Source organism: Salmo trutta, chromosome 29, assembly GCF_901001165.1.
Source record: "Salmo trutta chromosome 29, fSalTru1.1, whole genome shotgun sequence".
NCBI lineage: Eukaryota > Metazoa > Chordata > Actinopteri > Salmoniformes > Salmonidae > Salmo > Salmo trutta.
The window spans coordinates 5214304-5233099 of record NC_042985.1 but is presented as its reverse complement, the minus strand read 5'-3'; the positions used below and the strand labels follow the sequence as shown (position 1 = coordinate 5233099).

The 18796-nt window shown below is 41.7% G+C and overlaps 1 protein-coding gene across 2 annotated transcripts in view; it reads left to right on the top strand.

Annotated features, from left to right (window-relative positions):
* The window catches only part of LOC115166802 (coronin-2B), a 96014-nt gene that overhangs the window by 60091 nt on the left and 17127 nt on the right, over positions 1-18796 (top strand). The window contains exons 1-3 of one of the 2 annotated variants that reach the window (XM_029720632.1): positions 1610-2033; positions 5980-6180; positions 18199-18315. In XM_029720632.1, the coding sequence (XP_029576492.1) occupies positions 5980-6180; positions 18199-18315 (318 nt within the window). In that variant the 5' untranslated portion in view covers positions 1610-2033. Of the gene's footprint in view, positions 1-1609; positions 2034-5979; positions 6181-18198; positions 18316-18796 lie in introns of those variants that run through there. The other variant, XM_029720631.1, reaches the window with a different exon arrangement.

Here is an 18796-nt window from a genome sequence, read left to right as displayed (position 1 = left end):
GCACATTATCAAATGGGGGAACTTCAGTATGGGAAAGAGGGTTGTAAGGCCTGTGAGGAGAGCAGGGATGAAGAAGGAGGAAGGAGAAGAAAGGGGGAGGAAGGGAGTGAGGGGAGGGGCAGAGAGAGGGATGGAGTCACAGGGGGTTCTGGGTAATAGCCAGGAGGGTCTTATGATTCCAAGGAGGCGGGCGGTGGGAGACCAGGGGCTGCTGAGTCCAAGCTGTCTTTGAGCTCCACTCAGGCGTTAGGACAGAAGAGAAAAGACGCACAACTGCAACAAAAACACACGAAACACACTCTCTATCTGACTCTCTCTCTCTCTCTCTTTCTCTCTCTCTGTCTCTCTCTCGCTCACTCTCTCTCACGCTCTCTCGCTCTCTCTCTCTGCCCAGCAATGACCTTTTCCTGCGTACAGACCCAAACTTACCTCCTGACTAGTTTCACTAAATCCCAATCAGAGCAATCTCCTGGAAGGAAAACATGGGCTTTTGTGAAAGCTGCTACGGTTGAGATGTTTGGAATGACAGTACTTATCACAGATGTTTCACACAAAAGATTGATTGTATTCCTACTGGATTATGATTATGACACCCAAACAGCTTAGCACGGAAAAGTTTGCTCACTTTTCACAGCAGAAATAGCACCCCTCACCTCTTCTGTCCCCATTGTTCAATAGCACTACGCTGCCTTACCAGGCAAAAAGGCAGTAACTGCTCATAGCGTGGAACTGAGAAAAATTGCTTTTATTTACCTTGGTTTCACAGTAACTTTATCCAGTTACTGCTAACATGACCCCCATTTTCTCCAAAACACAATACAATATAGGCAGGATACTTTTCCACATGATTAAGCATGTATTTAATGTTGCAAAAACGACATTAACTCATTTTCGACCAAATGAGCAGTTACTGCCTTTTTGCTTGGTAGGACCTTGAATGACTCACAACACCCATTTGCAGGAAATGTAAATGGATGAAAACACAATATGGTTGGAATATGTCCCCTACTTCTCCTCATGGTGTTATCACAGACCAAATACTGACCCACGTTCCCACTGGACATTCAAGTGAAAATACATACAATTCAACTTCGAGAAGAAAGCCAGGGAACAAAGGCAGAAAAACATGCGTAGGGAAACAGACATAGGGAAACATGCGTAGGGAAACATGCGTAGGGAAACATGCAAAGGGAAACGTGCATAGGAAACGTGCATAGGGAAACATGCATAAAGAAACATGTGTAGGGAAACATGAATAGGGAAACATGAGTAGGGAAACATGAGTAGGGAAACATTTATACTCTGTATCGTCATAGACCTCTCTATTTGCAAACAAGAGAGTATGAAGTATCCAATACCAAGAACGTCTTTCAATAGTTATCAACAGCTATCAACAGTCCCAGCTAGTGATAGGTCTGCCACAGTGAGACACATCGAGAAAGAGAGATATATGGATGTATATAGAGAGGGAAGGAGAGAGAGCAAGAGGATAGAGAGAGAGAGAGAGAGAGAGAGAGAGAGAGAGAGAGAGGGAGGGGAAGAGAGAGTGAGTGGTGCAGCCCACATCTAGAGGAGTACAGAGCAGTGAGAGGGATAGAGGGAGCTGTCTGGTCTGGGGCTGAGAGGGAGCAGGAGAGAGAGAGAGAGGGGAAGAGAGAGTGAGTGGTGCAGCCCACATCTAGAGGAGTACAGAGCAGTGAGAGGGATAGAGGGAGCATTAACTGCTGCTCCAGGGCTGCATGCAGCTGTCTGGTCTGGGGCTGAGAGGGAGCAGGAGAGAGGGAGGGGTAGCTCATAGGAGGAGGAGAGGACTTGAAGGGAGAAAGAGGAGAGACGGGGTAAGAAGAGGGGAGGAGAGAAACAGATGAGAGTGAGCGGAGCATAGTAGGCCGGTTGACTGGATGTATCGTGGAGAAGCTAGGAGAAACTGGCAGACTGCAGCCGGTCTATAAAAGGGAGGAAAGGGGGGGGTTGTAATTTGAGAGGGCCTGACAGATCGTGGTTATAGTGTCACTACTCTACTCAGCACTAAGGTAAGATATTGGTTTCACTGAGGAGACTGTTTTCGCAGAGTAATTCAGATATACTATGGCTGGCTGTGTGTGTGTGTGTGTGTGTGTGTGTGTGTGTGTGTGTGTGTGTGTGTGTGTGTGTGTGTGTGTGTGTGTGTGTGTGTGTGTGTGTGTGTGTGTGTGTGTGTGTGTGTGTGTGTGTGTGTGTGTGTGTGTGTGTGTGTGAGAGAGAGTTGGGGGGTATTTCCTGTCCTTTCAAGGCTGTCATAATCATCTCCTGGGGTTATGAGATGGATGGATCACATATACAGTTAGATGGTGACGAGTTAGGTGTAGACTATGGCTAGCATGGGGACACCCTGCCATGACTTGAGCTGAGAGACACCATGCTTTAGTCTCACTGCGCTGTCAGTGAGACAGAGAGCAACGTACGCAGTCCCGCGTGCCGTCCACTGGTGACAAATGAATGAGTGTCCTTGTGGTGAGAACTCAATGCCAGTGCTCTTTCTCTGCTGCCCTGAGGCCTCTTCCTGCTGTTCTGCTGTTTCACATTAATACTTTAACAAGCTAAGCATTATGTTCAGTCATTCTAGGGGGTAGCTTCTTTAACTCTGCTTTTTGAGAGGAAGGAGGGAGGTAAATGAGGAAGGAAAGGAATTGAGATGTGGAATGAGTACCAGACTACTCCCACGGCACTCAGAGGTGAGAATCTCGGGAGTACAAAACGTGCTGTGACAGCGGCTGTCTGTGGACATGTCGAGCTCCAGCTATATCAATGCCGTGCCACACTCCTTCACCTCCACCCCCATGACAAAGTGATTACTGGTCTGCCTGTGGGTGGGATGGGTGAGAGTGATTACTGGTCTGCCTGTGGGTGGGATGGGTGAGAGTGATTACTGGTCTGCCTGTGGGTGGGATGGGTGAGAGTGATTACTGGTCTGCCTGTGGGTGGGATGGGTGAGAGTGATTACTGGTCTGTCTGTGGGTGGGATGGGTGAGAGTGATTACTGGTCTGCCTGTGGGTGGGATGGGTGAGAGTGATTACTGGTCTGCCTGTGGGTGGGATGGGTGAGAGTGATTACTGGTCTGCCTGTGGGTGGGATGGGTGAGAGTGATTACTGGTCTGCCTGTGGGTGGGATGGGTGAGAGTGATTACTGGTCTGCCTGTGGGTGGGATGGGTGAGAGTGATTACTGGTCTGCCTGTGGGTGAGATGGGTGAGAGTGATTACTGGTCTGCCTGTGGGTGGGATGGGTGAGAGTGATTACTGGTCTGCCTGTGGGTGGGATGGGTGAGAGTGATTACTGGTCTGTCTGTGGGTGGGATGGGTGAGAGTGATTACTGGTCTGCCTGTGGGTGAGATGGGTGAGAGTGATTACTGGTCTGTCTGTGGGTGAGATGGGTGAGAGTGATTACTGGTCTGCCTGTGGGTGGGATGGGTGAGAGTGATTACTGGTCTGCCTGTGGGTGGGATGGGTGAGAGTGATTACTGGTCTGCCTGTGGGTGGGATGGGTGAGAGTGATTACTGGTCTGCCTGTGGGTGGGATGGGTGAGAGTGATTACTGGTCTGCCTGTGGGTGGGATGGGTGAGAGTGATTACTGGTCTGCCTGTGGGTGGGATGGGTGAGAGTGATTACTGGTCTGCCTGTGGGTGGGATGGGTGAGAGTGATTACTGGTCTGCCTGTGGGTGAGATGGGTGAGAGTGATTACTGGTCTGCCTGTGGGTGGGATGGGTGAGAGTGATTACTGGTCTGCCTGTGGGTGGGATGGGTGAGAGTGATTACTGGTCTGCCTGTGGGTGGGATGGGTGAGAGTGATTACTGGTCTGCCTGTGGGTGGGATGGGTGAGAGTGATTACTGGTCTGCCTGTGGGTGGGATGGTGAGAGTGATTACTGGTCTGCCTGTGGGTGGGATGGGTGAGAGTGATTACTGGTCTGCCTGTGGGTGAGATGGGTGAGAGTGATTACTGGTCTGCCTGTGGGTGGGATGGGTGAGAGTGATTACTGGTCTGTCTGTGGGTGGGATGGGTGAGAGTGATTACTGGTCTGCCTGTGGGTGAGATGGGTGAGAGTGATTACTGGTCTGTCTGTGGGTGGGATGGGTGAGAGTGATTACTGGTCTGCCTGTGGGTGGGATGGGTGAGAGTGATTACTGGTCTGCCTGTGGGTGGGATGGGTGAGAGTGATTACTGGTCTGCCTGTGGGTGGGATGGGTGAGAGTGATTACTGGTCTGCCTGTGGGTGGGATGGGTGAGAGTGATTACTGGTCTGCCTGTGGGTGGGATGGGTGAGAGTGATTACTGGCCTGCCTGTGGGTGGGAGGGGTGTGCTAACTGGATTGTGTGCACCGCTTGGTCTCCACCGGCTGAAGACCAGATGTACTGTAGTCTCTAGGACAGGAAGAGACCATAGCAGCATGGCAACAGGGACGTCTCTATTTGCACACAGCACTGTGACTGTTCCCACCCCAGAACAATGCTGAATTGTGGCTGCGGTGATGTCATCTTGTCACTGATCTGACAGTGTCATAAATCTCATTTCCAGAAGGACTTCCTGTCTGTTTTTTTTTAAATATATGTATTTAACCAGGCAAGTCAGTTAAGGATAAATTCGTATTTACAATGACAGCCTAACAGTGGGTTAACTGCCTTGTTCAGGGGCAGAACAATAGATTTTTATCTTGTCAGCTCGGGGATTTGATCCAGCAATCTTTCAGTTACTGGCCCAATGCTCTAACCACTAGGCTTCCTGCCGCTGTCTGCAAGCAGAAGTTCCCCTTTACCACAAACCTAGGATCTATTCACCATCCCTGATGTATCATCAATCGTTAGTGGGACAAACCTCCAAACTGGCCTTGGATCAGTGTCTAAGGGCCATCCAGCTCTACATCTGTGATTAGGTCTAGTGTGACCCAGAAGATAGATGTATCTCACGCTGCAAGGCAGGAATTCGGTCAGTACATGCTTGTGGGTAACGACAAACAAAATAAGTGGTTTGAATGTTTTTATGATGGAGTCAACCACTTGGTGGGTCCAAGCCCAGGACATTCGTGTCAGAGAGGAATCATTTCATGGAGCCGCCTCCTTGTTAGTAGTTGGTGATTTCAGACTCAAATCACTTGTGAGGGACTGCTCTTGTCTATCATTATTTACTTACTCGCTATTTTATGTGAAATAGTTTCTTGTGGCATTGAACGTATGCCACACTGCAAACATTTCACACTCTGACTAACATGGGATTTGAATTGCCATGACAGTACTGACAAAATTCCTCTGAACTACAGGGACGGACAGAAGGGATTTTGAAGAAAGCAACACTCCTCTTTAATATCTTTACTAATGGGGGTTTCTCTAGGGATTTTAGATCAGCAATCTCAAAGTTAAATGAGAAATCCACCCAAAAACGATATTTTGGTATTTGTTTCATTAGTCCATTGTTGACGTAGTCCCAAAATGTTTTACCTGTCAGCAATCAATTTTTCAAGATATATAACTTTCAAAATACAGAAATCTTCACCATATGATGATGTTTTTTGCGTCATGTGATACAAAATGCATCACACAGAGATGATTTCTATATTTTGAAAGTTGATTGCTGACAATCAAAACATTTTGGGACTAATTCAACAATGGACCAAAATACCAAAATATAGTTTTTTGGTGGCGTTTTCCTTTAATACTCTAATGTGGTATGATCATTTTGTGTTTTTTTCCCTAAATCTAAAATAATCCAATTATATTCAACCAGCCAGTTGATCTAAGCTATTAACCATGAATGCCCACTAACCTGTCAACTAAACAGCTGACATTGACCAGCATATACATTAACCAGAAAACCACCATGTCAGCACATTGAACATGATAAAACAGCAACTAACTGGTGCCTTCAATATAGCCCAGTGCTGGTATTGCAGAAACTCCTTTCTGAACCTCCCTCTTTAATATCTCTCTATTTCTTCTCCATCAGATGTCATGGCGTCCGACATACCGAAGCTCCAAGTTTCGAAACGTCTACGGCAAAGTGGCCAACCGAGAGCACTGCTTTGACGGCATTCCCATCACCAAGAACGTCCATGACAACCACTTCTGTGCCGTCAATGCCAAGTTCCTGGCCATCGTCACGGAGAGTGCCGGTGGAGGGTCCTTTATCGTTATCCCTGTCTCCCAGGTAACCATGGCAGCAGGCCAACAGTGAGGCATTACGTTCTCTGGGCTGCATATCTCTCTGAAACATCTACTCTGAGAATGATTTGTATTTTTGCACTTTAGGTTGTCCTTTTCTCAAAGTCAAAGCACATGACATTCTTTCACTCCTTCCACCACCAATGTATAGCACCCATTTGGGTGGTGCCACGGCAGCCATTTTACGTAATAACAATCACCACACATGTGGTGAGGTGTGATTGACTTCTAATATAACCCTGTAAAGACCAGTGCCAACCCTAACCCTGTAAAGACCAGTTCCAACCCTAACCCTGTAAAGACCAGTTCCAACCCTAACCCTGTAACGACCAGTTCCAACCCTAACCCTGTAACGACCAGTTCCAACCCTAACCCTGTAACGACCAGTTCCAACCCTAACCCTGTAACGACCAGTTCCAACCCTAACCCTGTAAAGACCAGTTCCAACCCTAACCCTGTAAAGACCAGTTCCAACCCTAACCCTGTAAAGACCAGTGCCAACCCTAACCCTGTAACGACCAGTTCCAACCCTAACCCTGTAATGACCAGTTCCAACCCTAACCCTGTAAAGACCAGTTCCAACCCTAACCCTGTAACGACCAGTTCCAACCCTAACATTGTAACGACCAGTTCCAACCCTAACATTGTAACGACCAGTTCCAACCCTAACCCTGTAAAGACCAGTGCCAACCCTGACCCTGTAAAGACCAGTGCCAACCTCATACTCCTCAACCAGATACCAAATCCAACAATGTAGCTAACAATGGTACGCAAGACTTGCACTTAAATATCTTGAAGGACATTGTTGTAATGGAAAATGTGTAGCTTTCAAAGACCTTAAAAGTATGGACTGTGGTGGGAAAATGTTGATTTTACCTGAAGAGGAGTCTGGTTTTCATTAATGATTCCAGTGATTACTGGAAATACATTTGGATGACATATGATATTTATGTTTTACTGTTCTACAAAGCAAACCTTTTCTGGAGATCTTTAAACACTCACCTTTAGGTTTAACGTGGAGTTATGATAATACTGTGTTGTGTGATTGTATATATTAAGCATCTCCAATCCAAAATTAAATCTAGAATTGTCTTCCTATTTCGCAACAAAGCCTCCTTCACTCACACTGCCAAACATACCCTTGTAAAACTGACCATCCTACCGATCCTCGACTTCGGCGATGTCATTTACAAAATAGCCTCCAATACCCTACTCAATCAATTGGATGCAGTCTATCAGTGCCATCCATTTTGTCACCAAAGCCCCATATACCACCCACCACTGCGACCTGTATACTCTAGTCGGCTGGCCCTTGCTACATATTTGTCGCCAGTCCCACTGGCTCCAGGTCATCTAAAAGTATGCTAGGTAAAGCTCCGCCTTATCTCAGCTCACTGGTCACGATAACAACACCCACCCATAGCACGCGCTCCAGCAGATATATCTCACTGATCATCCCCAAAGCCAACACCTCGTTGGCCGCCTTTCCTTCCAATTCTCTGTTGCCAATGACTGGAATGAATTGCAAAAATCGCTGAAGTTGGAGACTTATATCTCCCTCACTAACTTGAAGCATCAGCTGTCTGAGCAGCTTACCGATCGCTGCAGCTGTACATACCCCATCTGTAAATAGCCCATCCAACTACCTACCTCATCACCATATTGTTTTTATTGACTTTCTTTGCTCTTTTGCACACCAGTATGTCTCATCAGCCCAGGCAGCGATGTTATAAACTTGATCTCCACTATAAAAAGCATCTAGACGTTATCTCACATTTCTTTTAGACTAACATTTGGTGTTCAACAGCAGAGATCTGTAATAACCTTGCTGTCTGTCTCGCCGACATTTGCAACATTGTTTCAATATAGAAATTTGACCTCCAGGTGTCCTATGGTACTGAACGTGTCGGGAATCGGGACGAGACAGACAAGCTGGCAGCTTTCCTCAGCCAGTCGAAATGATGAATCAGACCAATTTTTAGGGATACATACGAACAAATGTCAATAGAAAAACACAAAATGCAGCTAGTTTTCTGTAAATCCAGCTTCAGTTTGAAGTGATCTTTCTGGCAAGAGAGAAAATGTTCTATGCCAGGTGAAATCTCACATCATTAGCTCATTGTTATGGATGTATCCCAAAAACAATCACGAGAAAACAGCTTAAACAAATGCAAATGCGGCTACTTTGTTGTTATTCTGGCCACACTGTTTGATGTGACTGTGGTAGCAAAAGTTGGCTAGTTAGCAAGCAAGGGATAAGAACATTGCCAGCCATCATGGCAACAGAACATTTACAACAAACGACTGAGTCGCGTCCATAGATTTAGAACAAAAAGACTTAACTACTGGGTCGCGTCTCTGGCAACCGAACCGATAGAATGGAGGACCAGCCGGTTTGGGTAGCAACCCTAGATTTGTGTTGGGGATATATCTCGTGGAAGGATGAAACAATATGAATAAATTAATTAAAAAATATATTTTTATGAAAATATGTCAATCATTATTTGAATGTTGTATAAATGTGATAATGCCCTTGAAGCAGGAGTTTGGAGGATATTGACACGGTTTGCCGGCCCTCGACTTCATCTCTGGCCTAATAACACCCGTGCCAATATATCCTCCAAACACTGGCTTCTCTGGCATCATCGTTTAAGTAGATGTTCGTACTCAATCACATCCTCTCTTTGAGACTAATCAAAATGGTTATTATCCCTAATGGCTGTAAATAGTATGAAACCCATCTGCACCCTGGGATATAAAAGACCAACTACTATTTACTGAGTCCTGTCTCTTCAAGACAGACTTTGCCAAGATATTTCCACTGCTTCTGGCTGCAAAGCCTTTTATCCTGAGTGCAGGCCAAATCAAACTGTTACCAGAGGGCAGTGTACATCTGAGTTCAGGCCTTGATATGGTAATTCAGCAAGATACTGTTATCTAAAGCAACTCTCTGTAAACATACAGTATATGTTCCATGAGTGACTTAAAGCCCAGCTTTGGTGTGGCATCACTATGCTCCAATCAACTAAAGCAGTTACATTTTACATTTCCCCCATTGATGTTTCATTTGAAGTAGTGGAATAGAGTCCAATCCAGGGTACAAGAAGATCTGCAGCTGCTACAGGGTGTAAATATACATCTCTGCGGAACCAATATTCTAATTAGGAAAAGCAGTTATAGGAATGAAATGGGTGGGACACACACTATAATAGAAAACCACTGTGGGGAATTTTCTGCTCTAGTATTTTACAGCTATTTATTGAATGGGAGAGTTTCTCAGAGTTTCATCAGTTTCTGCATTTTCACCACGTGAAATATGGTGAAATATGAAAGCCACTCAATTAAAATGTTGCAGATATATCGTATTAATACCATATTGGCAGTTATGAGGGATTTCTCATTGCCGTTAGTTGACTTGGCACTTCCATGAACGATGGTCTTTGAGGGGACAAGCTATGAACAATACCGCTCTCCTCCAAGATCTTCCATTCTTTATTGCCATGGTCCCTCTCTTTCCAACTCATGCCAAGTTATACTACACTACCTAGCATGCTCCACCCTGTCCCTGTCATGGTCCCAAAGCATTCTACAGCTTTCACTTGGATCAGGCATCAATGGCTCTTTTGTCATGGGTATCCGGAGTCATTCAGCTTACTGTGTTGTAATTCATCTGGCTGAGCTCATGGCTTTTATCTGTTCGATTGCCTCATAATTGGCTCATGTGTTTCGGTGTAAGACTTGGGCTACTTTCACAGCCCTCCTAAAAGCAGCTTTCTGCTCGTCTGATTGCAGAATCTTCAACACATATTTTTAACCCTACATTTATTTCTAGTACCATCCACAGGGTCTGGAAGGCGGCTCATATACTCCCCCTTCACAAATGTGTTGACCCGTATGACCTAAATAATTATCGCCTCATTTCCAAACTCTATTGCCTAGCAAAGATTATTTTATAACCATGAAATGTATTCTAAATGTACACGAGTCAGGTTCCAGACCAGGTCATAGCACCATCTCTGATACTTCTTTGGTTTTAAATTATGTTCTTAATTGTTTGGATGAGAAAAAACATTGTGCCGACCTTTTTATTGACCTGTCTAAAGCCTTCAACACTGTGGATTTCGCATTACTTATTCAAAGGCTTTCATCAATTGATCATGACCAGGCTGGTTTGAAACTATATTAAAGGACAGAATACAGTGTGTATATACTGATGGTGTTAAATCAGGTTTTCTGGATTTAACATAGAGTGTCCCACAGGGATTGATTCTTGGTCCTGTTCTTTTCACTATTTACATTAACAATATTTGTTTATCTGGAGAAGAAGAAAAAAAAATGTCACCTGTATGCAGATGACACTGTGGTGCATGCTATTGCCCCCACAGCTGACCAGACTCTATCAGAGCTTTAATCTGTCTTTATTGCCCTGCAGAAAGCTTTTGTTGAACTGAAATGGTTACTTAATGCAGGTAAAACCAAGTTATTATTATTATTATTATTATTATTATTTTCCAAATCATGTAAAAATGTATCTGATGATTTATGCATACCTACTTTGGACGGTGCCCTCATTGATCGTGTCCACGCTTATAAATATCTGGGCATCTGAATTTACAAAAAGCTACTATATCTTTTCAAAGAAGCATGTTGATGAGTTAGTTAAGAAATGTAGAATTAAAATAGTCTTCTTCTGTCAGAACAAGTCCTGTCTTTCGTTAAAAAGCAAAAGACAAATAATTCAGTCGACATTCATTCTGGTTATTGACTACGGTATAGTCATCTAACGGTTAAGCTAACTATAAAGAAAAACTAAACAAGCACCTGTTTGATACACAATCCCTTCACACCTGTCTGAAAATTCTGTGTTATGGTTGGAATAACTTTTGTTGGCTGTTATTCATTGGCTTAAAAATCTGGTGTTGATTTTGAGTCTATGAATATGTTTACAGCATTACACACAGACACACAGGAACAATATTGTGTGCATCACCTGAACTCTGCCTTGTTTTAGGAAATACTATACGTTATATGACAGTAGGGCTGGAGTAGTGGAATGGAAATAGCATACAGAGGCTATGACTCTCGTAGAGTAGTGGAATGGAAATAGCATACAGAGGCTATGACTCTCGTTCAGTGAAGAAGGGAAAAAACATGAGTAGAAGAAGTATGGTATGCAAAATGATGTCACCAGTCACAGTTTAACCATCGGAAAATCCACTATTATGTAACCTTCAGGTGAAACTGAGGTATTAAACCTACAGATATGATGTAACCTTCAGGTGAAACTGAGATATTAAACCTACAGATATGATGTAACCTTCAGGTGAAACTGAGGTATTAAACCTACAGATATTATGTAACCTTCAGGTGAAACTGAGATATTAAACCTACAGATATTATGTAACCTTCAGGTGAAACTGAGATATTAAACCTACAGATATTATGTAACCTTCAGGTGAAACTGAGATATTAAACCTACAGATATGATGTAACATTCAGGTGAAACTGAGATATTAAACCTACAGATATTATGTAACCTTCAGGTGAAACTGAGATATTAAACCTACAGATATGATGTAACATTCAGGTGAAACTGAGATATTAAACCTACAGATATTATGTAACCTTCAGGTGAAACTGAGATATTAAACCTACAGATATTATGTAACCTTCAGGTGAAACTGAGATATTAAACCTACAGATATGATGTAACCTTCAGGTGAAACTGAGATATTAAACCTACAGATATTATGTAACCTTCAGGTGAAACTGAGATATTAAACCTACAGATATTATGTAACCTTCAGGTGAAACTGAGATATTAAACCTACAGATATTATGTATCCTTCAGGTGAAACTGAGATATTAAACCTACAGATATTATGTAACCTTCAGGTGAAACTGAGATATTAAACCTACAGATATGATGTAACCTTCAGGTGAAACTGAAATAATAAACCTACAGATATTATGTAACCTTCAGGTGAAACTGAGATATTAAACCTACAGATATTATGTAACCTTCAGGTGAAACTGAGATATTAAACCTACAGATATTATGTAACCTTCAGGTGAAACTGAGATATTAAACCTACAGATATGATGTAACCTTCAGGTGAAACTGAGATATTAAACCTACAGATATTATGTAACCTTCAGGTGAAACTGAGATATTAAACCTACAGATATTATGTAACCTTCAGGTGAAACTGAGATATTAAACCTACAGATATGATGTAACCTTCAGGTGAAACTGAGATATTAAACCTACAGATATGATGTAACATTCAGGTGAAACTGAGATATTAAACCTACAGATATTATGTAACCTTCAGGTGAAACTGAGATATTAAACCTACAGATATTATGTAACCTTCAGGTGAAACTGAGATATTAAACCTACAGATATGATGTAACCTTCAGGTGAAACTGAGATATTAAACCTACAGATATTATGTAACCTTCAGGTGAAACTGAGATATTAAACCTACAGATATTATGTAACCTTCAGGTGAAACTGAGATATTAAACCTACAGATATGATGTAACCTTCAGGTGAAACTGAAATAATAAACCTACAGATATTATGTAACCTTCAGGTGAAACTGAGATATTAAACCTACAGATATTATGTAACCTTCAGGTGAAACTGAGATATTAAACCTACAGATATTATGTAACCTTCAGGTGAAACTGAGATATTAAACCTACAGATATGATGTAACCTTCAGGTGAAACTGAGATATTAAACCTACAGATATTATGTAACCTTCAGGTGAAACTGAGATATTAAACCTACAGATATTATGTAACCTTCAGGTGAAACTGAGATATTAAACCTACAGATATTATGTAACCTTCAGGTGAAACTGAGATATTAAACCTACAGATATTATGTAACCTTCAGGTGAAACTGAGATATTAAACCTACAGATATGATGTAACCTTCAGGTGAAACTGAGGTATTAAACCTAAAAGATATTATGTAACCTTCAGGTGAAACTGAGATATTAAACCTACAGATATTATGTAACCTTCAGGTGAAACTGAGATATTAAACCTACAGATATTATGTAACCTTCAGGTGAAACTGAGATATTAAACCTACAGATATTATGTAACCTTCAGGTGAAACTGAGATATTAAACCTACAGATATTATGTAACCTTCAGGTGAAACTGAGATATTAAACCTACAGATATTATGTAACCTTCAGGTGAAACTGAGATATTAAACCTACAGATATTATGTAACCTTCAGGTGAAACTGAGATATTAAACCTACAGATATGATGTAACCTTCAGGTGAAACTGAGATATTAAACCTACAGATATGATGTAACCTTCAGGTGAAACTGAGGTATTAAACCTAAAAGATATTATGTAACCTTCAGGTGAAACTGAGATATTAAACCTACAGATATTATGTAACCTTCAGGTGAAACTGGGATATTAAACCTACAGATATGATGTAACCTTCAGGTGAAACTGAGATATTAAACCTACAGATATTATGTAACCTTCAGGTGAAACTGAGATATTAAACCTACAGATATTATGTAACCTTCAGGTGAAACTGAGATATTAAACCTACAGATATTATGTAACCTTCAGGTGAAACTGAGATATTAAACCTACAGATATTATGTAACCTTCAGGTGAAACTGAGATATTAAACCTACAGATATTATGTAACCTTCAGGTGAAACTGAGATATTAAACCTACAGATATTATGTAACCTTCAGGTGAAACTGAGATATTAAACCTACAGATATTATGTAACCTTCAGGTGAAACTGAGATATTAAACCTACAGATATTATGTAACCTGCAGGTGAAACTGAGGTATTAAACCTACAGATGTGATGTAACCTTCAGGTGAAACTGAGATATTAAACCTACAGATATTATGTAACCTTCAGGTGAAACTGAGATATTAAACCTACAGATATTATGTAACCTTCAGGTGAAACTGAGGTATTAAACCTACAGATATGATGTAACCTTCAGGTGAAACTGAGATATTAAACCTACAGATATTATGTAACCTTCAGGTGAAACTGAGATATTAAACCTACAGATATTATGTAACCTTCAGGTGAAACTGAGATATTAAACCTACAGATATTATGGAACATTCAGGTGAAACTGAGATATTAAACCTACAGATATTATGGAACCTTCAGGTGAAACTGAGATATTAAACCTACAGATATGATGTAACCTTCAGGTGAAACTGAGATATTAAACCTACAGATATTATGGAACCTTCAGGTGAAACTGAGATATTAAACCTACAGATATTATGGAACCTTCAGGTGAAACTGAGATATTAAACCTACAGATATTATGGAACCTTCAGGTGAAACTGAGATATTAAACCTACAGATATTATGGAACCTTCAGGTGAAACTGAGATATTAAACCTACAGATATTATGGAACCTTCAGGTGAAACTGAGATATTAAACCTACAGATATTATGTAACCTTCAGGTGAAACTGAGATATTAAACCTACAGATATTATGTAACCTTCAGGTGAAACTGAGATATTAAACCTACAGATATTATGTAACCTTCAGGTGAAACTGAGATATTAAACCTACAGATATTATGGAACCTTCAGGTGAAACTGAGATATTAAACCTACAGATATTATGGAACCTTCAGGTGAAACTGAGATATTAAACCTACAGATATTATGTAACCTTCAGGTGAAACTGAGATATTAAACCTACAGATATTATGTAACCTTCAGGTGAAACTGAGATATTAAACCTACAGATATGATATAACCTTCAGCTGAAACTGAGATATTAAACCTACAGATATTATGTAACCTTCAGGTGAAACTGAGATATTAAACCTACAGATATTATGTAACCTTCAGGTGAATCTGAGATATTAAACCTACAGATATGATGTAACCTTCAGGTGAAACTGAGATATTAAACCTACAGATATGATGTAACCTTCAGGTGAATCTGAGACATTGGTCCTACAGATATGATGTAACCTTCAGGTGAATCTGAGACATTGGTCCTACAGATATGATGTAACCTTCAGGTGACATCATGAGAATGTCTTTGATTGGAAGTTTTTTGTCTTTAACCCTTAAAGGTTAAAGGGAGCCAACCAGTGTACTGAATGCCCAGAGGACCTGGTTCAACCCAAGGTCTCATTCACACCTTCTCAGAATTGTGATCCATCCAAGACTTCGAATTCCATAACCAATTTAATAATGGCATAATCCTGTAAGACTTACACTGAGGCCCAATATGCTTCTACAAAATGATATCAAGCTTTGTTTTAATATTTTATCAGATGTGTTCCCCACTTTCCATCAGCTAATGAGGAATGAATATTTCTGATTAAAACGGTGACATCTGTCATGTCTGTTGAGTATTGAGGACCTATGGGAAATCAAGCAGGAGATGATGAGCCAATAGAAGAAATCTCTGGAAGAAAGTCTACATTAGAAAATGACACACTAATTGACTAAAGTTGGTAAAGTTTTACTGTGGGAAGCTGTTGAGATTGGACTCTTTTTCTGAAAAGCCTGGGTAGGGACTTTAGCTGTAAATCTGTTCTGCCATGAAAAGGATACTCCAAGTTATGAATGCTGGCCTTGGTTTGTCACACCCATACACACACACACACACACACACACACACACACACACACACACACACACACACACACACACACACACACACACACACACACACACACACACACACACACAAATACAGTATATACAGTGCATTCGGAAGGTATTCAGACCCATTGACTTTTTCCACATTTTGTTACGTTACAGCCTTATTTTAAATTGATTAAAAAAAACTGAAATAAGTTATCAATCTACACACAATGCCCCATAATGACGAAGAAAAAAATGCTTTTTAAAAATGTTTGCAAATGTATTACAAATAAAAAACTGAGATATAACATTTACATACGTATTCAGACCCTTTATTCAGTACTTTGTTGAAGCACCTTTGGCAGCAATCGGTGGCAGGGACTGGGAGACTAGTCGGCATTGAGGGAAAGATGAATGGAGCAACGTACAGAGAGATCCTTGATGAAAACTTGCTCCAAAGCTCTCAGGACCTCAGACTGTGGTGAAGGTTCACCTTCCAACAGGACAACGACCCTACGCACACAGCCAAGACAACACAGGAGTGGCTTCGGGCCAAGTCTCAATGTCCTTGAGTGGCCCAGCCAAGGCTGGACTTGAACCCGATCAAACATCTCTGGAGAGACCTGAAAATAGCTGTGCAGCGTCGCTCCCCATCCAACCTGACAGAGCTTGAGAGGATCTGCAGAGAAGAATGGGAGAAACTCCCCAAATACAGGTGTGCCAAGCTTGTAGCATCATACCCAAGAAGACTCAAAGCTGTAATCACTGCCAAAGGTGCTTCAACAAGGTACTGTGTAAAGGGTCTGAATACTTATGTAGATGTGATATTTAAGATTTCGTTTTTTAATACATTTGCAATGCCATTATGGGGTACTGTGTGTAGATTGATGAGGGAAAAAATGATTTAATCAATTTGAGAATAAGGCAGTAATGTAAGAAAATATGGAAAAAGTCAAGTGGTCTGAATACTTTCCGAATGCACTGTATATATAAATATAAAAATGCACGCACGCACGCACACACACAGCCAGTTCCACTCAGGCATGGCCTGAAGCTCTCAGCCATATGTCTCTGAGGAAATAAGAAGGAGGTCAGTGGATTGAAGTGACATCAAACATTCATGACATCATGACCAACATTGAGAGGTCTCAGCCATGATCCATCCAAGTCTGTTAATCCAGCACCTCACTGTGGACGTAGAGGCACATTGCAATAACAATCCTTTGGTTGGCCCGGTTCTTAAACAAAGGAAATTATGTTATTTCTTCAATGTGTATTTCTCGGCTGCATTGTGTTTATGTTGATTGTGGACTTTAACAGCCAAGTGTTGAGTTTGTTTGGTAATTGAAGGATCAGCGGGGATAACATTGTTACAGTATCAGTACACTTTCATCATGGTTTATTAGCACCCCAAGTCTTCAGTTACACTAAGTCAACATTTATCTGTAAGGGTGAACGTTTAAAAGAGACATTATTTGACTGGGGTCATCAAATTATCCAATCAATTTTGTAGGGTTGTGTTAACTGTTTACATGGCTAGTGTTACTCAGTGGTGCCCTCTGACCTTAACATACGTAGGGTTGTGTTAACTGTTTACATGGCTGGTGTTACTCAGTGGTGCCCTCTGACCTTGACATACGTAGAGTTGTGTTAACTGTTTACATGGCTGGTGTTACTCAGTGGTGCCCTCTGACCTTGACATATGTAGGGCAGTGTTAACTGTTTACATGGCTAGTGTTACTCAGTGGTGCCCTCTGACCTTGACATACGTAGGGTTGTGTTAACTGTTTACATGGCTGTGTTACTCAATGGTGCCCTCTGAGGGCTCCCGAGTGGCGCAGCGGTCTAAGGCACTGCATGGTCCCGTGTGGCTCAGTTGGTAGAGCATGGTGTTTGCAACGCCAGGGTTGTGGGTTCGATTCCCAAGGGGGACCAGTACGGGGGGGAATATATATAAGTTATGCATTCACTACTGTAAGTTGCTCTGGATAAGTGTCTGCTAAATGACTAAAATGTAAAAAATGTAAATCTCAGTGCAAGAGGTGTCACTACAGACCCTGGTTCAATCCCAGGCTGTATCACAACTGGCTGTGATTGGGAGTCCCATAGGGTGGTGCACAATTGGCCCAGTGTTGTCTTGGTTTGGCCAGGGTAGGCTGTCATTGTAAATAAGAATTTGTTCTCAACTAACTTGCCTAGTTAAATAAAGGTATAAAAAAATGGACCTTGACATATGGCCTATATATATGTGTGATGTCATCATTTGGAAAATACATAGTCATGTACATATCAATTATGGTGATAGAGAGCCATTGAAGTCTGTTCTCCTCAATATATGATCAGTATGTTTGTTGTTTCATTTCAGGCCGGCCGCATCGACCCCCACCACCCCAAAGTGTGTGGCCACCAAGGCAATGTCCTGGACATCAAATGGAATCCCTTCTTTGAAAACATCATAGCTTCCTGCTCTGAAGATTCCTCTGTAAGTGCGCACACACACGCACGCACGCACTCACACACACACACACACACACACAGTAAACTGCTGACTCATTGACTGTGCAGCTACAGTTGAAGTTGGAAGTTAACATACACCTTATCCAAATACATTTAAACTCCGTTTTTCACAATACCTGACTTTCAATCCTAGTAAAAATTCCCTGTCTTAGGTCAGTTAGGATCACCACTTTATTTTAAGAATGTGAAATGTCAGAATAATAATAGAGAGAATGATTTACTTCAGCTTTTATTTATTTCATCACATTTCCAGTGGGTCAGAAGTTTACATACACTCAATTAGTATTTGGTAGCACTGCCTTTAAATTGTTTAACTTTGGTCAAACGTTTTGGGTAGCCTTCCACAAGCTTCCCACAATAAGTTGGGTGAACTTTGGCCCATTAATCCTGACAGAGCTGGTGTAACTGAGACAGGTTTGTAGGCCTCCTTGCTCTCACCTGCTTTT